At 39.7% G+C, this 23,369-nt stretch overlaps 2 protein-coding genes and 1 pseudogene across 4 annotated transcripts; 2 read left to right on the top strand and 1 right to left on the bottom strand.

Annotated features, from left to right (window-relative positions):
* Positions 1 to 467: 467 nt before the first annotated feature.
* sap18 (Sin3A-associated protein) lies at positions 468 to 4,208 on the bottom strand. Its single transcript, XM_031291932.2, has 4 exons — positions 3,969 to 4,208; positions 1,259 to 1,368; positions 885 to 1,007; positions 468 to 766 (listed from the first exon to the last, which is right to left on the bottom strand). Exons 1-4 carry the CDS (start codon positions 4,038 to 4,040, stop codon positions 610 to 612), a joined length of 462 nt encoding a protein of 153 aa, XP_031147792.1. The 5' UTR covers positions 4,041 to 4,208; the 3' UTR covers positions 468 to 609.
* Positions 4,209 to 6,211: 2,003 nt separating this feature from the next.
* Positions 6,212 to 10,891, top strand: LOC116044600 (annotated as a pseudogene).
* A 230-nt stretch (positions 10,892 to 11,121) lies between these two features.
* On the top strand, positions 11,122 to 19,897 carry LOC116044581 (gap junction alpha-3 protein-like). Of its 3 annotated transcripts, none has more exons than XM_035998586.1 (5): positions 11,122 to 11,451; positions 14,004 to 14,065; positions 14,735 to 14,823; positions 15,148 to 15,710; positions 16,412 to 19,897. In XM_035998586.1, exons 3-5 carry the CDS (start codon positions 14,755 to 14,757, stop codon positions 17,238 to 17,240), a joined length of 1,461 nt encoding a protein of 486 aa, XP_035854479.1. In that variant the 5' UTR covers positions 11,122 to 11,451; positions 14,004 to 14,065; positions 14,735 to 14,754; the 3' UTR covers positions 17,241 to 19,897. The 3 variants fall into 3 exon arrangements, with proteins under 3 accessions (XP_035854479.1, XP_031147760.1, XP_035854480.1); XM_031291900.2 differs by having other exon boundaries at positions 11,122 to 11,443; XM_035998587.1 differs by lacking the exon at positions 11,122 to 11,451 and adding an exon at positions 11,541 to 11,730.
* Positions 19,898 to 23,369: the final 3,472 nt, after the last annotated feature.

Below are 23,369 nucleotides of genomic sequence, written 5' to 3' on the forward strand. Positions count from 1 at the left end.
CCACAACTGCAATATTTTAAGACCCTGCCTGTCCCACTTCTATTTTGATATACTGGTGTTGTTTGGCTTCAAGTACTCAAAAACATTTAATTTTGTATATTTCTTAGACATAACATTCTGGCAGTTTTGAATAGCATTTAACTCCTTTCAGTGTTGTAAATTAACCATAATTGAAGGGAGTGATGATACTTACATGTATTTAAACTAGCTCCCAACCTAAAGATCCCAGTGCAGTTCAAATTTTTTGCATTGGATGTTTTCAAAAACCTAAACATTTTCAAGCATCACTGAGGTGTCACCAGGAATTCTGACTAATTCTAGTGGTATCTGGACCACCTTAAAATCTGATAAAATAGTATGGTTTTTTCACAACACAAGTGCAGTTTAATGGACCGACTTTTTTTTTTTTTAAATTTAAGACTTAATTCCTAATACCCTCTCACAGTATATTACACCTAAAAGAGACAAACTTTGGAAAAAATTGCAACTTTATTACACATCACATTTTATAAAATGAGGCAAAAACCACCCAAGATGATGAAATGCAAAAAAATAAACAAAACAAAAACGTATGTTAATGTGTGTTGGTTTATGTGTCAGTGTTTATGTTCAGAAGGGCCTCATGCGTGGGTTAAGGGGCGGGGCTCTGTTGGGTGGTGTGATAGCTATGTCCAGATAGTCTCCAATCTGGAAGCGCTGAGACTGCAACGTCATTGAGTCATCTGCACCCTTCCTGCCGGATATAGTGTTGCCGATATCTTTCAACCTGTAAGGCGGGACAGGCACATTTTTTAATATACAGTGCACACAAATTCAATAGACCATTAGGCAAGTGGCCTGCTACATCAGTTCAACCGGTGCTGCTGTTGTAGTGTGATACAAACCTGTACACTTTCCCTCTGGGGTCTGGATAGACGATAGCAAAGCTGAAGTGGGTCCCCTTTTTTCTGGCCTCTGGATACACTTCCTTCACCAGGCTGGTCAGCTCCTTCAGAGTAGCATCCATCCTGAAAACACACACACACACACACACACACACACACACATACACATACACATACACATACACATACACATACACACACACACACACACACACACAATCAGAGACCTGCTCCAATTCTTTGTTGTGAATTAAAATGAAATTGTACCTCAACAAGGAGCTTTTACTGCCTTTTAAATATATCTTTAAACATTGGCAAATGCTTGATTGACACATTCAATGACAAAAAGGTAAGTGAAATGTTTGCAATCTCACCATGTGTATATCTGCAGTTCGCTGGAGGGAACGTTGCCCCGGGCAAATTCATCTGCTCTGTGGTGTCGGCCGCTGTTGGTGGTGAATACTCGCAGCAGAAGGGGGCAGGTCTGCAGCAAAAATAAACACCAAACATTAGGGTATAACGAAAAAGTAAAGGTTGCCGAATGGCTGGCTGCACACAACAATATAGAGGTAAAAAAATTGGATTATTATTAATGTTTTAATTGGAATAGACTGGTTCAAATAATACAATTTTGTTAAACATGAACCCATTACACACAGACATGGAAATTAATATAAAAACAAGGATTACATCTGCGTATTTTGAAAGTTTTCCCTGAAATAAATGGAATGTTATTTGCGTCAAGCTGGACAGTGGTGGAGTTCCCTTGTTGGTCACACCGAGTAACTACAACACACCATTTTTAGTGCCAATATACAGTACATATTAACACTACTATTATTATCCTTAGGTGTTTAAATTGCTTAAAAATCGTGATAGTACTAATATAAATAGTATCTGTATGCATATTAGAGCTGGGCAATATATCGATATTATATCAATATCATGATATGAGAATAGATATCGTCTTAGATTTTGGATATCGTAATATGGCATAAGTGTGGTCTTTTCCTGGTTTTAAAGGCTGCATTACAGTGAAGTGATGTCATTTTCTGAACTTACCAAACTGTTGTAACTGTTATATTATTTGTCTTTACCCACTTAGTCATTATAACCACATTCTTGAGGATTATTTATCAAAAATCCCATTGTGTAAATATTTTGTGAAAGCACCAATAGTCAACACTACAATATTGTTGCGGTATCGATAGAGGTATTTGGTCAAAAATATCGTGATATTTGATTTTCTCCATATCGCCCATCCCTAATGCATATAGTATACTTTATGTACTAGCTAGCTTTGTCCACCCCAAATTAATGGAGAAGAAAAGAATATTAGAAACACTTGTGGAAAGTGGCCTGTGTCATCTCAAATCCCACCAAAATGTCTCACGACAGTCACCAATGTAACGTTACCAATGTCATTATTGGGAGCAATACACAAACACAAAGCGTTTGAACCATCGGGACAACTGAGCTGAGGTACACTACCGGTCAAAAGTTTGGGGTCACTTAGAAATTTCCATACCACTCCATTATAGACGGAATACCAGCTGAGATCCGTTGCATTGTTTTTTAACCAGGGCAGCAGTTTTCAGATTACATTATGTGCTTACATAATTGCAAAAGGGTTCTCCAATGTTTTCTCAGTTAGCCTTTTAATATGATATCAGATTAGTATGATATCAGATTAGTAAACAGAATGTGCCTTTGGAACATTGGATGAATGGTTGCTGATAATGGGCAATGTAGTTATTGTATTAAAGATCAGCCACTTCTTTCTACAACAGTCAAGAACCCTTTTGCAATTATGTAAGCACATAATGTAATCTGAAAACTGCTGCCCTGGTTAAAAAAAATAATGCAACTGATCTCAGCTGGTATTCCATCTGTGTGCATCCATGTTCCAGAAATGCTGGTTACTAACCTAGCTCTGGGGAGCTTATTCCCCAGAGTCCTTATGTGTTTCTTTTGCCCAGCATGTTTCCTTGGATTAGGGTGGCACCTAAATCATGACTGCAGCTGTCCCGGTGGTCCTGCTCCGCGCCCTGCTACACCCTGCTATGCTCTGCAGTGCCCTGCTATGCTCTTGTTCCATTATCTTTATTATGACTATTATTGCCATTGTTCATCACACCGCCTACCAAGAGCCTGGGTCTGACGAGGTTTCTCCCTAAAAGGAAGTTTTCCCACCACCCAACGAGATAACTCGTTATGATTTGATACTATGAATAACATTTAAATTAAATGCTTCTGCGTAATTCATCAAGGTCTTCCGAATCCTTTCAGGTACGTTTCTTCTTAACAATACTCCATAGCTCCCATGGGGTCAGAGACCGTGTCTCAGCCTTAATTAAATAGCCTTGGTTGTTTCCTGTTGTATGATTTGATACCATAAATAAAACTGAATTGAATTATTCTGTCTGTAATGGAAATTTCTAAGTGACCCCAAACTTTTGACCGGTAGTGTAAGTTATAGCAAGAATGAGAAAAAAATTGGTGTTACTTTGGATTGGATACATGCCGAACCTACCTGAACACGTTAGTTAGCTATACCTGAACTGTATTTTGCTAGTTTTGTTTGTCTACCAATAACGTTAAGCACAACACATTTAGATATTTTTCCAGTAGGTTTCATTGGCATTGTTCAGTCCACGCGGGAAATGTTAAGTCAAACGATGTTATCAAAGTTGCAAGGTTAGCAATATAGCTAAATACTAAACTACAAAATGTTATCCGTTGTTTTATTACGAATAGATATTTACGATTAACTAGCACGCTAGCGCTAGCACGCTGCAGAGGCTAACGTAACGTTAACACTAGCTAGCTATACAACCTCCTTTTAGTTTCTGTTGATGACCAGAGCATCACGTAGCTTAACACGCAAAGCAGAAACACTGGTCTGACGTTACCTATGTTGTACTTGTGTTATAATGTTTAGAGTTTGTCGTGAAAGTAAGTCAAACAGTCTCAAACTGTTACCATTTAGCTAGAGCTAGCACAACCCGGTTAGCTTACGATAGAGCTCCTATGGTAAACAAGCTAACGTTAAACCGGGCTTTGAAATAATACCCCGCTGTATACCTTTTCTCTGTCAATGGGCTTCTCTGGTTCCTTCTTGATTTCTTCCTGTGTGATACGCGATTCAAGGGCCATTTTTATTTTTCACCGATATAGTAATGCACTTAGGTAACGTTACAGGCTTCTGCTACCACCTTGCTCGGATATTTTATCGCAGCTGAAGGAAGCAACGAATGAATTCGAAGCCGTTTCCGGTGTCATTTTAGCTGACCAGCGACTGTATCGCTCCCTACTGTTTCGGAGTATCTATGCATCATTATGCGCATGACAAAATATGATGAAGTTTTTTGCTTTAATTACAAGTCTGACGTAAATCAGAACCAAGTCTCAAGACCAAATATTTACAAGCACGTGTTAATGACTTAAGAGATTTATCTTTTCTTGCATAATATTCTGGTGGACAGGACTTTCCAGTGCATTTTATTCTGTTCATGTTTAATACCATTTACTTTTTAAATGGCCTACCCTTTCATTATGATGTAGTATCACAGCTTCATCGCATCTCTGCAAGTGCGGAAACATCACAACAATGAGACTATTTTAGTTTTAAAGCACCAAAAGAAATCTGAATCTGGCAGAGAGCCTGTTCAATGTTATGAAGGGAAAACAAAAATCTGCAAGTTAAATGATCAGGACGTCTCGCAGACTTTCATACAGTAGAGTGGCTGAACCAGGATCAGTCCACCAAGTCCACCTACTTAACTGAGACCATTCAGTCACATGCTGCTCTCCCCCTCGCTCATTACGGTGTCAGTGTGTGTGTGTGTGTGTGTGTGTGTGTGTGTGTGTGTGTGTGTGTGTGTGTGTGTGTGTGTGCGCGCGCGCGTGTGTAGCTTTCTGGGTAACATATATGTGAGTGTTGTACAGTGTGTGTTCGTACAGTGTGTGGTTGTGTGTATCCTGACACTGGCCCCCTCTGTTCTCCTGCTGGCTAGCTGGTCAGGAACTACTGTAACAATCAGCTCTATTTTACCTCTTTCTCCCTTCTCATCCACTTCTTTTGACCCCCCTCCCACCCCACCACCACCACCTCTCATCAGAATGGATGGCATGGACCGCTTGAAACAATCCGCCAGCCTTTCTCCCTCTGTTTTTTTTTCTTTAGCCCTGTCCGACTGAAAGATCAAACAGTGGGTCTTTGAGTCCAGTCCTGACACTGATATCCATTCATTGATATGCATCAGGAATAAGTGTCGCTGTTATTCCCATAATGACTCCATTAGAATCACAGACGCCCTCTCTGTCTCAAACCTGGATGTTTTCCTGCCCCTCAGTATCATTGCAGCTCATTTTGCAGGGTCATGTTACATACAGAGGAGACTCTAAATACAGTGTCTTATACTCTTGCTTCATTATTCATAAGAATGAATACCAATTTGTAATCAAAAGATAACTCTAACAAGATTCTGAATACTTTTTCACTCATATCCTCGTAAACCCTTGTCTACAAACCTATCCGAACATTGTAGAATATCCAGAATATGTTACACTTTCCTGAAAAGTTTTCATTTCAGTTTTGTGAGCATCCACAGTGTAAACTTAGGAAGTTGGTTTTGCTCCCACACTTCAACAAACAGTGGGCAAAGCTCATCGGTCACAGTCATTAGCAGCACACAGAGCTGCACTGTCCTGCAGGCTGATTGCTGCCAAGTGATGGTTGGGCCCTGAAAAGTCACTTTGACTCTCTACCTGTGTCCTGTTACAGTCAGAGAGCAGTCACACACTCACACACACACACACACACACACACACACACACACACACACACACACACACACACACACACACACACTCACTCCAATGCAACATGGGCACCCTGTAAGAACAACAGATGGTGAACATTTTAAGTTGTGTAACATTTGAAAACATCCTGTCCCATTTATAGTGTTACCATGGCATAATTAAAGGAGCACATCACTGATTTTACACACAAAGTCCATGATTTGCCCCTAGCCTTTTTTATCATTCACTAAAACTCTCACAAAAGCATTTCATATTTTGTACATCACTCAGAGTTACCAACACAGTATCTAAGTTCAATGCACACTGTCACCGATAAGTTAGTGGTTTATCGGTGACTGTGCATTGAAATCAAATCTAAATCACTTTACAGTTTTGTTTGCTACACTTCTCTATAAATATTATCTTCATGTAAACTTGCTCCGAAACATTGCAACAGGTTTGTCACTGTGATGTTTTATTTTGAAAGTCCCCATAGGAAGTCACCTCATATTGTTCTGGCTAACTTGACATTTATTTCTTGCAAAGGAAGGAGGAGCTGCAGGTTTGTGTTTTGCTATTAGACCCAGATTCCATTCAGTTTTACTTCAATTTAGTGATGCCAGTTGTGATGTGATAGTGAGCTGTTTACTTGTTTGTTTTTGTGCTAGAAAGGACGATGTGGAATATTTTCCTGCAAACAACTTGACTGCAGACACAAGGTGAGAAAAGTACTTTTTAGTTTTATAATATATATATATATATATATATATATATGTATGTGTGTGTGTGTGTGTGTGTGTGTGTGTGTGTGTGTGTGTGTAAGGACGCAATTTACATCTGGAAACAATTGGTCTTACAGTTTTTCCCAACTGTTTACACACTTACACTCTTCTTGAGACCCAATGACCACAACCTGTAACTCATGTACCAACCCCATCAACCAAATCTGCTAAAATATAAGCGCACAATTCCTACTTTATACTCAGATTGCTGTTCACTTTTTTTCAAAACACTACACACAATTCTCTACATTTAGCACAATCTTCTCAAAATATATTTTGCTCACATGCAACACACTGCCATTCAAAATATTAAACTTAAATTTCCTACTATCTGCTCTGACTCCTCACATGGGCAAACACATGTTGCACGATTGTTCAATTAGCAATCCGAGCTTTAGCAATAAAAGGGCCAAAGCTCTTCTATTTTGGCCAACATAGGAGAGAGGCAAGAGGAGTGCGAGTACAGTAAGAGGAGCAAGACCAAGATGAGCCATAATCTGTGAAGAGATCTGGGCCACTTTGGTCTAACAATGAGGCAGGCTGGGCAGAGAGTACAACCAAACTTGACTTTCATTTAGTTTGGTTTTTGTGTTTTTACCTTTTGTGTGTGTTTTACCTTTTGTGTGTGTTTTTGGATTTGTGTGTAGAGTTCTGAGAATATGAGGTATGCTTTCAGAAAAAAACTAATGCATATATTATGTATATTAGTACAATCAATCACTAAATTGATAAATCAATCAATGGTTGAATGGTGATGCTCAGTGAGGACTGTAGTAGTGTGGGTCTGTACAGTGTGTTCAGTGTGTTTTTAGTTGAATGGGCTCAGTTCAGAAAAGTCCACAGTGGGCAGAGAGGTTCATCAGTTCACATGAATTTGGCACTGAGCCTTCTCTCCTCCTCTCACTTTCATTCCTTTTCATCCTCTTCTTATTTCAAACTTCACTTTTGTTTCATCGCCTGTCTCTGCTTTCATCTTTTGCCACTGCCTTTCTTCTGAATTTCCATCTGTGTTGCTGTCAGATGTATAGTTCAAAGAAAACAAACGTGGTACACAGATCCACTTTTATACTGGCAACTAGTAGGCTATCATATTATTGTATTCTCATTGATATGTTTCTGACTGTTTCCCCAGGATGTCTTGGCCTGTTCTGTACGCTCAGATAGTCGGGGCAAACCGTCACTCCACCAGCCTGGGTAAAGTCTGGCTCTCGGTGCTGTTTATTTTCCGGGTCATGGTGCTGGTTGTTGCTGCTGAGAGCGTCTGGGGGGACGAGCAGTCTGACTTCACTTGTAACACACTACAGGTAGTGCACCCAGTCAGTAAAATCATTATGTAAATATGATATATCCATTTTCATGTCTTGTCCCCTTGGTATATGGGATGTCATGTCATCAAGATGTAATTTACCTGTGTGTAAGTACAACATAAAGCATCTAACGTGTTATGTTTTCACTGTTGCAACAATCTGTATGTCTGTCTCTGTTTTCAGCCGGGCTGTGAAAACGTCTGCTATGATCAGTTCTTCCCTGTCTCCCACATCCGTCTATGGTGTCTTCAGCTTGTCTTTGTCTCCACACCGGCGCTCCTGGTTGCAATGTATGTGGCCTATCGGAACCACAGCGATAAGAAGAGGCTCCTACAGGTGTGTGTACTGTTTAATCTGTCTGCCATCCTGGTCTTGTCCTGTCATGGGTTGTCTTGTCATGTTTTGTTTTGTCTTGTTCTGTCATCTCCTGCAATCTCTTTTCTGGTCATGTTTTATCTTGTATCATGGCATGTGATATAAAGTCTTGGTTCGTCATATGTCTTTTATCATGTCTTGTTTTATCTTGTCATCTTGTCTTTCCTATTTTCTCTTGTCATGTTGTGCTTTATTTTGTCATGTCATGCTTTAGCATATCATGTCATGCTTTATAATGTCATTGTCATGTCATGGCTTGTCTTGCTTTATATTGTCATGCTTTATCTTGTCATGTCATGCTTTACGATGTCATGGCTTGTCTTGCTTTATCTTGTCATGTTATGTTTTACTTTATCATGTCATGCTTTATCTTGTCATGGCTTGTCTTGCTTTAACAAGTCTTGTCATGCCTTCTGTTGTCAGGTCATGGCTTTATTTATCTATTCATACTTCATGTCTTTTCTGGTCATGTCGTGTATTTTGTCATGTCATGCTTTAGTATATCATGTCATGGTTTATCATGTCTTCTCTTGCTTTATCTTGTGATGTCATGCTTTATCATGTTATGGCTTGTCTTACTTTATCATGTCATGGCTTGTTTTATGCAACATGTCTATTCTGGTCATGCCGTCATATCTTGTCATGTAACGGCTTGCGTTATCTTTTCATGTCATGGCTTGTTTTATGTCTTCATGCTTTATGTCTTTTCTGGTCATGCCGTGTCATGTCATATAATGTCTTATGCTGTTCTTTCACGTCATACCTTATCTTATATTGTTTCATGTCTTGTGTGTTTATTGTCATGTCCTGCTTCATCTTGTCATATTATCTTTTGTCTTGTCATGTGTTGTCTTGTCATGTCACCTCTTGTCTTCTGTTGTCTTGTCTTGTTATATCATACATGTTGTTGTGTCTTTTCTAGTTTTATCTTGTCATGTTGTGTTACAGGGTTCTGGTAGGGCTGGTTTCCGTAGCAACAAAGACCACGATGAAGATTTGGAGACTCTAAAGAGACGGAGACTCCCTATAGCTGGTGCCCTCTGGTGGACGTACGCCTGCAGCCTGGTGTTCAGGCTACTGTTTGAAGGAGGCTTCATGTATGATCTGCAACTCTGATTTGATGTGTGTCTGCCATATTGCTGCTTTGGTATAATCATACCATGCTGCCTATCTCCACACAGTATGTGTCTTTGTCTCTCCAGGTATGCCCTATACGTGGTATACGATGGCTTCCAGATGCCACGGCTGGTGCAGTGTGATCAGTGGCCGTGTCCAAACCTGGTGGACTGCTTCATCTCACGCCCCACCGAGAAAACCATCTTCACTGTTTTCATGGCCACTGCCTCCTCTATCTGCATGGTCCTTAACATGGCTGAACTTGCATATCTTGTTGCCAAGGCTGTCACTAGGTAGAGGTTTTAATCAGTCAGACAGTCAGGTGATTAATTAAAATGTGGAGTCCTTTATCCTTCATCTGGATTATCAAAATGCAGAAAGTCCTTAAGTCCACGTATAACTTCTTCTTTCTCAGGAGTCTCGGTGGTCAGAAGGAGAGGAGAACATGCAGAAAATCCAGCAGAGAGAGGATGCAGAATAAGACAAACCAGAAGTTTCTTGTCTCAACCTGAGGAAGCAGCAACAAGGTGGACAATACATGCAGAAGAAACACTTTCCAAAGACTTAAAAGCTGAATAATTACAAGTGGCACACCTGTGAATGACCCAAAACATGTGTAAATACAACTCAAAAAGTGAACATTTTCTATGATACCTAATGTAACATTCTCAGGGTGGAGAGGATGGAATCAGTGTCAACAACTCAAAACTGTATTTTTTACATGATATTGTCTGAGATTGTATTTGATTGACAATACTTTTCAGCTCATTGAATATAAATGCACCCACCAATTCCTACTTTATCTACCAATACAGCTTAATCTCAATTGTGTGTTAGTCTAATATTTTGAGTTAATAATTACATGACAATAATAATATAAATAATAACAGTAATAATAATAATAATAATGCTCGTGTTTGGGAAAACTAAACTTACTAACTCTGTGATAACTTTGTTGCAAATAACTTGGAGGTACAATCTCAAACATACACCTGCATCACAGAAAATAGACTCATACAGTCAGAAACATACAATACGTTAAACCATGTGATTCATCAAGGCATAAAAAACGGTTATATACTGTTTTGACGGAAAGAAACGGAGTGAACAGAATAACACCCTGTATTTTTATTTACAACTGACGCATCAAGTGATTTACTGTATGAACCTCTGTTGACCTCTGCTGGTAGCCAGCAGTGAGTGCACCTCCTTTCACAGGTCCATGGTCCTCCCTCCCCTGCTCTGAGGGACAGACACTCACACAATACAAAGTTACGGAAATGTTTGGCGTAGACAACATAACAAGTAACCATAAGTAACATTATACAAGACATGCTAACTTGAATGCTATGCAAATCCTTCATCATTTATTTGCATTTAGTTGAATGCCATGTTTTGTTCATTTTCATCATTTTTACCTATATCGCATATTTCTGGTACAACGATATTGGGCCTCTGCTAATTATGAGGTATTTCTAACCAACTACTGCTATTATGTATGTAACTATAAGAACTACGCTATATAGAACAACCAGGCTACTAATAGCTTTGCCACTTATAGCCTACAACTATAGCAGTAATAAGGCTAATACTAATCTTTAAATAAAAAAAACATGTATTCTCAGCGAAAATCCTTTTTTTCTTGTTTAAAGTAGTAGTAGTAGTAGTAGTAGTAGTAGTAGTAGTCGACAGTAATAGTAGTTTTAAACAGTTTTAAATTTGGCTTGTCAGTGATGTGATGGAGTCGCCTCTGCCCCCTGCTATATATCCACATACACACACACTCGCGCGCGCGCAAACAAGCACATACCTTCCCCACCACCCCCCTCGTGCGCCCCATGCACGGGGACACCAATGTGTGACAGTGGCGGATGGCCTTGGCCACGCGGGACGCAGCCACTGCGCTTCGCCTTCGCGAGACAGGTTCCACACGCGCCCTTTTTTTTTAGACTAGACTAGCCTCGCGTCTTTTTTACTCTCCCTCTCTCTCTCTCTCTCTCTCTCTCTCTCTCTCTCTCTCTCTGTAATTCTCTCCGTGTCTCTCTCCCTCCCATTAATCTCACCTACTCCTCTCTTGGTCGCCTCGAGCCCACCCGTGGGAGTAAAAGAAAGAAGAAGGGAAGAAGTGAAGGAAGAAGCGCGCTGCCGGGAAGGAGACGTGTTTCAGAGGAGAGCGGTAAGCAGGTAGATGCTGGAGTGATGGTGTTGGTTGGAGTGGGAGGGAAGAGGAGGGATTATCATCCTTCCACCTGCTGGATTATGAGCACCTCTCATGCTGCGTTCAATTCCCTGTGGGAAAGACGGCAGACAGGAAGACAATTTATTTAATGAATTAAATGTAGAATACGTTTCTGGTTAAACGGAACATAGAATCCTTAAAATTAATTTGTTGCTGAGATTTAAGACTTTTGGATATCACAATTACTATTATCATTAAAGACACATCAAACCTGGACCTGGACGGTAAATTAGGATGTGTTTTACAATGTCAATTAGCCTTAAATGCTTGTCTCCCCATTGTCAGCCATCCTATTCTCTTAAGGCGGCTCATTAAGTGTATAAGAGCAACTTTTTAGTCATTATTGCAGTTATTCAAACAAGCAAAATTGGTAAAGCATAATTTTATTTTACAATTTTTTATTTATAAAACGGAATGTAGAATATAGTACAGAATTTCTAATTTTATTATTTTTTAGCATAATACTGTATTTTGAATATGTACGCAACCTACTTAATAGCAGTGTTCCTAATGGACAACTAATGTTTCTTGTTAAACCGACGATTTTTATATTCTATAGTTTATTCTGGGATGCTTTTACAATGGATGCTACTTTCTTGGGGCTCAAGACTTGGACACCCTGTTGGACTCTTTCCATTAGGGTGTGCCCTCGTACATCTTTATCTACATTTATAAATCTGTAAATGCCCTTTTTCACACTGGTATGTACTTTTACATACATGTAGCATCTTTATTTACAGTTGTGGTATTGCACATTGTTATCCACCTTTACATATCTTTATACTAATTCATTCTCTTTAATCATTGCATCATACTTGTGCCACTTTATGCACCCCTATACACATTTATGCATTGTTACCAAAATATTATTTTACACTTTTACACACTTCATGCACCTTTATTCACCATTAGGCATTGTATGCACTATTACACACTACTGTATGTGCACTTTCTGTGTATCCTCGCACACTGGGTGACCCTAAGATGTTGTTGCTCAGTGGATCAGAGTGTAGTATAATTTCTTTAAGAACATTGTTTATGCAGTAACCCAAGTATTGCCCAGAAGTAAGTGTACAAGTTAATCTATCTGATTTATAATGTTTATGGATGTGCATCTAACCAAAATCAGGCTACTTGATTAACTGGATAACAAACAGAATTGTCTTTCGTGTGAACATTGCCACTGTCTGCATATCTTAAAAAGGTTTTCAGGGTGCAAGCAGCAGGCCTAGAGTTAACAGTTTGGGCTGTTTTAGCACAAAGACCTCTGATCCATCAAAAGCACACACCAGTCAGGACAATGTCCATCTGGCAGCTTCTCTATTGTCTGTCTTGACAGATGGTATTTCATCACGTCAACACATCATGTACATGTACACATGCCTCTGGTATATTGGTGTCACAGTGACAATTACAGTAATTAGTCCATGAGACTATTATTCTCTTTTCATTCAGCTGTAGGGTTTGGAAAAGTCACTGAATGTTTGTGGACTTTAATTTAACAGAGATGTACAAATTTGTGAAGGTGGATTTTGGAACTTTTTTTTAAACTTTTATTGTATCAAAGGGCCAATGTAACAGAATAGAACTTCATTAAGACTATTACATTTCCTTTATGAATTTTCAGTGCTTTTTCAGACTGCTGATTTACTTCTTGTGAGGATAATTTAGATAGAAGTCTTGGGTTTTGACTTTCATATTAGAAATAAAATAAGTTGTCAATGGCTTCACATCAGCAGTAGAGTAGTGTGTGATACTGTAACTTTGTGTGTGTGTGTGTGTGTGTGTATTTGCGTGTCTGTACATATCAGTCGATCCCAGGCAAACATTTGCCCTCCTCAGCATTCCTGGGATGTGATGAGTCCAGCATTCAACTGGGACAACCTGTTATCCACTCATTCACTTCCCACAGATGGCCAGCCATTGTCTACTAGCCAGCCAGCTCTGCGATACACAAACACACACACACACACACACACACACACACACACACATAGACAAGTACACACAAATACATGCACGTTTGCAAGCAAATGTAAATGTGGACAAAGTAAGAGAGGCATGCACATATCAATTTCCGTTACATAAATACACATACATTTGCAGAGAGTGACATACAGATGTGCACGCATGGATGCAGTTTTATTCTGTCTTTATAGGTATGTTCTGTAGGTCAACTTCCTCAGAAAAGCCCCACAACCATTTTGTCCTCCCTATATTTTATGATGCATGAATGCATGCAGATTTTAGTGCAGTCTTAATTTTAGTCGACAAAAGTCACTAAACATAAGTCGATATGGTATTTGGTTGTATGGTAAGATAAATTGACTCCATGCAGATCTCAAATTTTTATTCTCTCTGGTTTCAATATTATTTCAGTGGCTTAAAAAGAACAAGGTTTAATCAATGTATGTGAAATGTGACTGTAAATGAGAATTTTGTGTGATTTCTATTTGAAAAATGACGTATAAAGTTACATTTTGTCTCTCTTTTCCAGATATAGTTTTTCTTCTGATCTCTGGTCGATGGATTTATCACTGACAATACAACAATATTTTAGTAAGTCTGCATTCCCTTTTCTTATTATGACTTTAGTTGTCTGATCTCAAAACCTGGAATAGACATTTAAGTTGGATCCTGGTCTGTTGTAGTACTGAAAGGGTTTTCGGTATAGTGGTAAAGCCGGTGAAAAAAGGGTTCTTGAACTAATTTGTTGTTAACTATTGTTGCTTTTCGGTAAATAGGGACCTATCATCAACCAACAATGAACATGCAACTCTAGTTTATTTTGAGTCAATCCCATTCTGTTGCTGTAATAAGTACCAGTATCCCAAATGTGTATTAGTCCACCGCTGAAAATAGTTCCAAACAAATGCATTTTTTATTCTCATTTGAGAGATATTTGCTAAAAACTACAATGCCCAGCTGTTTAAACAAAATGACTGAGCCTTTTTTAACAGTAAAAAAATATTTTTGAAATCTTCAGTAGGGACCGCTGGGCTCAGGGCAGAGTGACACAGACAGAGTAGAGAAGTTGAAAAGTATTGAGAGACGAACTAATGCATTGGTTTTGGTCTTTTCATGAGGAAAAATATGTAACAAATTTTCATTCCCTCTACCTTCTGTGTATGTCTGTTCATCTCTGGTCTCCTGCTTCTCCTTTGGTTTTGCCACTCCTCACTAGGGCTTCATGTGTTCTTCTTAACAGACTGTTGTTTTCCTCTCCAGGCTAGAAAATCGAGTGAAGCATGGGGGACTGGAGCTTTCTAGGGCGGCTGCTGGAGAATGCTCAAGAACACTCCACTGTAATTGGAAAGGTGACTGATTGACTATTAATTACCTTGATAAATATATAATGATATCACATTAAGTTTACCCCTTTCTTCTCACAAAAGCCCTAAATACCCACCATTTAGAATATTTGACCATGCTGCTCGGTCCGTTTCAAAGATCTCATTGGGCAACAGGGGCAAGCAAAGCCATTGAGACTTTTTGACAGTTTACTGTAAGGGTGACCAGTGACACTGTGGAGACACCTTATTCCTTAACTTTAACCATACCAGGCACGCCCAGATATGCTTAAAATATCTGACCTTCTCCATCTATCTCTGTTTTTTAATCCTTCCATCCTTCCTCCCCAGGTTTGGCTGACCGTCCTCTTCATCTTCCGTATCTTGGTGCTGGGCGCAGCAGCTGAAGAGGTTTGGGGTGATGAGCAGTCTGACTTTACTTGTAACACGCAGCAGCCCGGTTGCGAGAACGTCTGCTACGACGAGGCCTTCCCCATCTCCCACATCCGCTTCTGGGTGCTGCAGATCATCTTTGTCTCCACGCCCACTCTCATCTACTTGGGCCATGTGCTGCACATTGTCCGCATGGAGGAGAAGAGGAGGGAAAGGGAGGAGGAGCTCAGGAAGGCCGCACGGCAACAGGAGGACCACGACCCTCTCTATCACAACGGAGTCGGTGATGGAGGAAGAGGAGGAGGCGGGAAGAAGGAGAAGCCACCAATTCGTGATGAGCATGGGAAGATCCGGATCCGCGGGGCGTTGTTGAGGACCTACATCTTCAACATCATCTTCAAGACTCTGTTTGAGGTGGGCTTCATCCTGGGACAGTACTTCCTCTACGGCTTCCACCTGAGGCCGCTCTATAAATGTGGCCGCTGGCCCTGCCCCAATACTGTGGACTGCTTCATCTCCAGGTTAGAGAGTAGGATTTATGTTTGTGTGTTTGTTCATTTGCAATTCAGAACCAACTTTTCCACTCCACCAAAAGGTTTTCATATTACTCCATACATTTACTTGAATTGACCAATGGCTAAGTCCCGTCCCCCTTAGTTACTGTTGCTACACGTATCGAGCTTTCTGTTCTGCACACCACATTGGCGGTCGCAGATTTACCTCTCGAAAATCCTTTGGAACGTTTGAAACAATCGGTCCTCGATTTCACACAGAAGTAGACAAAATCAGGCTTTTGATTTCAAGCTGACAAACATCAATTTTGCCAGCTTAAATGACAACTGTACATTTCATCAGCTATAGCTTTCTAGCTAATTGAGCTAACATGAGCTCTATGAGTTTGTTAAAAAATTAATGTCTCCAGCTGTATCGTTTTAAAGCAAGAATTTGTAAAAAGGATCTTGCATATGCACTATTCATTCCAGTGCAGAGCTAGTTTGGCAGTAAGCTATTTAACTAGTTAGTATTATAAGAATGATGAATAAGGGACGGTGGGCAATTAATACATGCAAGTGCACATTCCTTGTGGATTACTTTTTAACATGAATATCAAAAATGATGTGTGTAAAATTATGTAATATTTCCTTTGTTATACTATTTCTTGACACATTTTCTATGAATACATTTGTGAATTAAATTTGATTTTGTTCGTCTTCTGTCGCAGGCCCACTGAAAAGACAATCTTCATCATCTTCATGCTGGTGGTTGCCTGTGTCTCTCTGGTCCTCAACTTGCTGGAGATCTACCACCTGGGCTGGAAGAAAGTCAAGCAGGGGGTCAGCAATGAGTTTGTACGCGACAGTGAGTCGCTGCTGCCGGGCGGAGACGAGCCTGGAGACGCGGAGACGATTCCTGAGCAGACCTCTGCGTCAGTGCTCGACTGTTTGCCGGCGTATGCCAGCGTGAACGTGTCGGGTGGAGCAGCAGAGGGAGGAGCCTACGGTCCAACCGAAGCCTCTCCTGCCTCTGTGCTCGCCACACACAAGATGGACGGCTCAGCGTTCCATGCAGACGACTTCCTTTTGGAGGCCCAACCCACTTCTTTTTATGGTGAGAAAGTGCGTGTTGGGAGCCACGGGCAGCTGATGACGATGGAGCAGAACTGGAGCAACATGGCACTGGAGCGCCACAATCTGGAAAGAAAAACCTCCTCCTCCTCGTCCTCCTCCTACCCTCCTCGTCTACCCTCTCTTCCTACCTCCTCCTCTTCCTCTCCTCATGAGGAGACCATCCCACCGCTTCCTCAAGGGGAGCAACACTCCACATTTCCTACACTTCCTCGTCATACCCCTCTCTCTACCCTCGCACCGGCGGAGGCAGCGGTGGATGAGGAAAACACATCACCTTGTATGGTCCCACATGACGACTTCACCGTGGTTACCCGGGCGGAGATGCATCAGCCTCCTGTTGCTGCTGCGAGAGACATCCGGAAGCCAAGTCGGGCCAGCAAGAGCAGCGGCGTCCGAGCTCGCCCCGATGACCTGGCAGTGTAGCTAAAACACACACACACACACACACTCACACATTTACACAACCATGCATGCATGCTGTGTACACAGAAAATCTACATGAGCAATTTTTTTCATATATGCACAACAGCATAAAACCACACACAAGCATGCCCTCCAGCAAAAGACATGCTTGCATGGAAGACATGCAAAACACTACTACATTCAGCTGGAGGTGGCTGCTTATTTTAATCTCAGAATTATGAACTAGAAGTAAGGATAGGTAGGGAGTTTGGCCAGACATGAGCTTCACAACTTGTAAGACATCAGCTCATAGGGGCTTTGCAGAAATCTCCTAGCAACACATCTGGAGTCATATCGGAGTCGACTCTAGCTCCATAGTTAGCGCACAGACATGAGAGTGGTATCAATCTTCTTATCCAACTCTCGGTAAAATCGCAAACTACCATATTTTCTAAAATGTAACTATTCCTTCAAACAATACAATCAGCGGATTATCTCCAACATGGCTGCCAAAGAGTAGATTACAGTATCTACATTAGTTTTTTTTAATGATTAGTTGCTTGGTACAAAGAGAGAAATTAAGCGCCAAAATGGCTGCCACTTACTGTACTGGCCCTAGTCTCACATTTCTTTGGAGAGGTTGGACAGGGGAGGTATAAAGGCCCATGAAATGGGAATCACAAACACTTACATACACATACTTACACACACACACACACATATAGCCAGCACAGACACAAATACGTAAAGGTTATAGTGATGATGATGATGATGATGATGATGATGATGATAATGATGATGATGATGATTACTATGATTGGACTAACTAATGAGTTTGGGAGCGTAGAGGCAGTAATGCCATATTCTTTTATTTTCATCTATCTTTCATTTCTTTGCTGGGAGACATCAGAGGAGAGGTTTGCACTTTTGTTTCTTTATTTTTATTTCTCTTGTGACGTGATGATGGAGCTGAACAGTCCAGTGTGTCGTATCTGTCTGTCTGTGTGCACGGCGCTCACCCAGCCTGTAGTTTCAATGAAGAGAGGGATGCACTGACGTTAGGACAGAGCGGGAAGAGAGCGATAAAGCAGTCCCACCCTGAGACATAGTCCTTAGGCTTCACAGGCTCTGTGTGTGTGTGTGTGTGTGTGTGTGTGTGTGTGTGTGTGTGTGTTTGGGTACCTTAATCTTGTTTCAGTGTTTACAAAATGACATCTCTGCAGTTACATCAGGGTAAACTATATAAAGTATATAAATATGTAAATATATCATGATTAATAGTATTGATAGGCACCACAGGATGTTATACAGAACTACCTACATTTAAGAAAAAGTTAGTTTCTGGTCAAGCTGCAATTTATAGCGACTTTTACCTAGAAAATCAAAAGTGCTTTAGCGTTTTCTGACATTGGCTCCACAGGTCACTTTATGCAAAAAAATAAATTAAAAAAAATCCAATGTTAGAAGACTTTAGGGAATTTAAAATAATAATAGTACACAACCAAGGGCTTAAACAACATTTAAAGCAATTTAAGCTCTGCAGCTTGAACAGAGCATAAAAATCAGTACCCCTTCTTTCTGATGCTTGTGTTTGCAGTGTGTTACAGAACTGTCGAGTTCCCCCTAGCTGTTCTGTATAGGCGGACTCTAAGTTAATTTTCTAGACTAGCTGTAGATTACACAGTAGCTTTTTAGATTTTTTGAACAAAAAGAAAGCAATATGATCAACAAAAAAAGTGCTAACTTTTATTTCTTTGTCAGTTCTTAACAGACATCCCACATAGGAATGTTCATTTTTCCTGTTCTTCTCATTAATTCCTGCCAAAAAAAAAAAAAAAAAATACAGAAAATGGCTGATATAAATTCACTTCCCAACAGCTTTAATTTATCAAATCAAATTATTAATGTTTTCATTCAGGAATAAAAATGCACATTATTAGCAAGTCAACAAAGGAGAGTGGTTTGGGGCGAACCGCGTTTTGGGTTTGTATATCTTTGTGTTTCTCTCTGAGCAGAATATTAGTTGATTATACTTGAAATAGTACTACTAGACTACTAGAAAAGTGCTAGATTATATCACATGTGCCTGAAGTAGCATTTGAACACATAACCAAAATAACCAAATGAAAGTAAAGAAAAGTCTGATTTAATATGTTTACATTTCGATATAAACAAAATGTTGTTTTTGTAGTTTGTAGATAAAATAATCTTAACTCAAGGTCCACTTACTCACTTTTTCTGAAGCTTTCCACCACATCTCACAGTCTTCATTGTTTTTGTAGTCTTGTCCAGGTCTGGTCAAATGTTGTACCATCAGGTAACTAACCTGTGATATTATCCTGGGTTCATTCTCCTCAGAAAAAGACTGTCATGCTGCATGAGTCAGATCTTAGAGTGCCTCGATTAATATTTGACTCTAAAATGGTCACATATCGTACAAATAAATCAATATACTGGGAATGCTGCTCATCTGCATTCATGGCAACTTGGAACATGTGTATGAGCTCAATAATTAGTTAAAACATTTGGGTATAATAGCCATGGCCAAGTACATTAAGCTCAGAATTAGCATTGACGCTAACTTCTAAATTGCTAATGTTGAGTGCATATTGTATGTTTATTACACATTATTAACTAAGTTAATTATTGCACATTGTCAAAACTGGTATCCTCAACGTCTTTATGCTTAGCAAAGCTAAGTGTCTCCTCAATGTTTTAGACAACAAGCAAAAAGTCAGCCCCTCCCTTCATATAGTATGAGTATGAGTCATTCATTTCAACCATCCCGAGCGTGATTAGGATCCCGATGTTGTTATATAGCGGCAATTCTATGAGAATTCCCGTCCTGTTTTCTTTGTAAAGCCCTTTGGTGATACTGTGATTTGAGGCTCTAGCTAGCTACATAAACAAAAACTTGAATTAACCGCAGCCATAAACCTTTGGCTACGGTTAGCAGAAGGCTAAACTATAAGCAACACTGTCTCTCGAGCTCTGAAACGCTTCGCCGATATTGACACGTCTTAGTGTTTATTGTCAGACTCTCTTTTAGACTCTCTATAGTGCTATTGTAGCCCATTACCGAGAACAAAAATAATTTCATTCATTGTGCCGCTGAAATAAATGATTTAAGGTGGAATTGTTTTCCTGCATGTTGCTCAATGAATTTGCAGTTGATGTCGTGAATCAATCAAAACACCTTAAATGTCAATATGACAACTTTCCGGTGCGCTCCGGCAGCTCTACACCCCTGTCTGTCTTCCTTTTATTGGGTTGCTTTGCAGAAAAATTAATCTTGTCAAGCTTCAAGTAATGCGTTTGTGTCCCGTTTGGACCAATCAGCGTCCTGTGAGGAGCTACTGGCAGCTACGGGCGTGGTTTAGTTTACCCGACTACACGGAGAGGTGGCTGTTTGTTCAAAACAACAGTGGTTGCTCTTAAAGAGGTTAGCATAGTTGCTGCAATAGCATCAGTTATATCAGAACTGGAGAGTATTTAGTCATTGAAAGAAGAGCAAAGAACGGCACTGAAGGCTTTTCTCGATGGAAAAGATATATTTGCTCTTCTCTGGACTGGCTTTGGCAAGAGTTTGATTGACAGATGTTTCATCCAATCGCCTGCCAGATATTTTTTGAAAGTACCTGCCCTTTTCCAAACTGTTTCCTATGACGGCGTCATTTCTAAAGCCTGAAAACAGAGCCAAGAGGAGATTCAGAAGTCTAGTTTTCTCTCAGACTACTCAAATAACAATATTCTGAAAGGTTATTGTGGAATATTTGCCCAATGAGGCCATAAAAAAACTGCCTACTCCGGCTTTAATTATTGCATTTTATTCAGGTGTTCCAGTCCCAGGGACATGCATTGTGTGACTCACTGTCATGGCTAATTGAAATACTCAAATGAAACAGAGCCATCATTAATGGTATTTGTTCCCCCTGTGCTTTCCTGCACTGACAAAATGTCTGCTGTGAAAGATGTCTGTCACATTTGATCACTGTGTGGTCCTCATCTCAGTTGTGCTATGAAGCTATGCTTTAATTTGAGTATGAACATAAAGTTTGTGATTACAGGGCTTTTAGCACAGCGTGTCAAAGGGCATTTTTAGAACTTTTAATTTGAAAATGTATTATTTCTAACTTGCCATGAATGCAACCATTTCACTTTTATAAACCAAATGTAACATGAGGTGACACATGAGAGGCAAGATGCAGTAAAAAAAGCACTTAAATTGAAATATTGGTACATTTTTAGTACAACAAATGTTCTAAAGAAAGGATGAACCATAGACTGAATCTAAGCTGTTTGCTGACTGTCTAATGTTTACATTTCTCTGATCAAACTTAGGTGCCAATAAACAACTTCAGCACACTATGGCAGCTGAAGAACATAATCTATTTTTAGGAAAGAAGTTATTAGCTGTGATGTGTAAGATTTAACCAAAGATATTTAACAAACCAAAGATATTTGTGCCAAAGATATCACAATACAGTGATGGAATTTCTAAAGAGCTATGCTTGGGAACCTCACCCCTGAACCTAAAAATCATGAATCCAACCACAAGATCAGTTTACCAAGCCTTTCATGAATCTGGGAAAGGACACTTCCACTTAAAAATATATTATGTTGATCTTGTTCTCTAAAAGAGAACAAGGTTCATTTGACTCATTTCAATTGCTGAAATGTTTTCATAACCTTGTTGTTCCAAGCTGTTCATAGTACTTTGGATATGTAGATACAGATTTGCACAATTAGATAGTTATAGACCACTGTTATGAGGTTATGAAGATATTATAAATAGAAGAGAAAAAGTGTGTCCTTGGAGGAGGGATATTAACATATTTTTGTTTATTTATGGAAATAACACTATGACATTAGACTTGGAATGGACAAGAAATTAATCTAAAGTGATTGTTCTTTTTTTGTCCTGAAATATTGATTGAGAGACTTTTGGCTATTCCAACTTTTACACCATGGAATAAAAATCCTGCAATGGAAAACAGAGGTTGTGTGATGGGATTTTCATGGCGCCCCTATGCAGGGACACAGACTCCCGCGTGTTAGAAATGAAGAACAACCCCTGCTATTACTCCCGTTGTAAAACGACTGTCTTTAAAGAGAAGTGCCTTGCGTCTAAACCTTTTGTTAAAGAACATGTTGATGTAAATGTTCATTTACCTCAGATGTTTACAGAACTGTTACTGAATAAACTTTTTGTACCATACCTGTTTTCTGTCATGGTTCGTGTTTTCTTTTTGGATTCTCTCCCTCTTTTTTCCTTCTTTTGTCTGAAATCAAGGACCCCAAAATTTAAAAAAAAAAGAACTAAGAATTTCAAGTGTTAAATTTGCCACTTTTATCACTGAGCTGCGCTCAACATATCATCATGCAACGTTCGTGTGATATCTTATGAAATGTTTTGCACACTTTTTCGTGCGTTATTCTACAAATGCCCAGCAACACGAGCGATCAGCGCGCCTGCCCTAGCTACTGCAGTGCAGAACCTGTGCAGGTGGTTTGGGTTCAAATGAATACGTTTGTTACAAAACTTATGTACGTGGCATTAGTTAAGTACATAAGTTAGGCAACAAAAGTTAAATTAAGTCCATATTGATTTTTGCTTTCACACAGGATACAAACAGTGGTCTCCTGGGTAAAAGTTCTGTGTTTATTTGACCCATCCATCGATTCGAAACCTCCTCCCAACGTGGAAATTGTCTCTCTTTACGTCGCCTGTTTTCCTCCGAGGCAGCCCTGCATGTCCTGGCTCACAATTACGTGGGTTATATACAAATTCAATAGTGCATTTATTTTATTAAGTATAAGTACGAACAGTAAATGAGAACAGCCTGCTGTGCTAGTGGGGCAAAAATACAAGATCGATAGTGCCTAAACATGACAATGTCTGTTTATTCAACATTAGTTCCATCTTGAATCAAGATACTGAAAAAAATGACTGATTTTCATGGTCCCCAGAAAATGAATGTTTTTGGTGACCCTGTGCCCTTTCCTGTAGTGCCACTGTTCAGCCAAAATGAATTCTTGTCCATGAGAAATATCAAATTCTAATATACCCATAGGAATTTAATTTATTGATCGGATTCATGCTCTGCAGAGGATAAATCCTTTTCATTTTGGACACCTTTTTTTTTTCTA

The sequence above is a fragment of the Sander lucioperca genome, chromosome 24 (genome assembly GCF_008315115.2).
Source record: "Sander lucioperca isolate FBNREF2018 chromosome 24, SLUC_FBN_1.2, whole genome shotgun sequence".
In the NCBI taxonomy this organism is placed as follows: Eukaryota; Metazoa; Chordata; class Actinopteri; order Perciformes; family Percidae; genus Sander; species Sander lucioperca.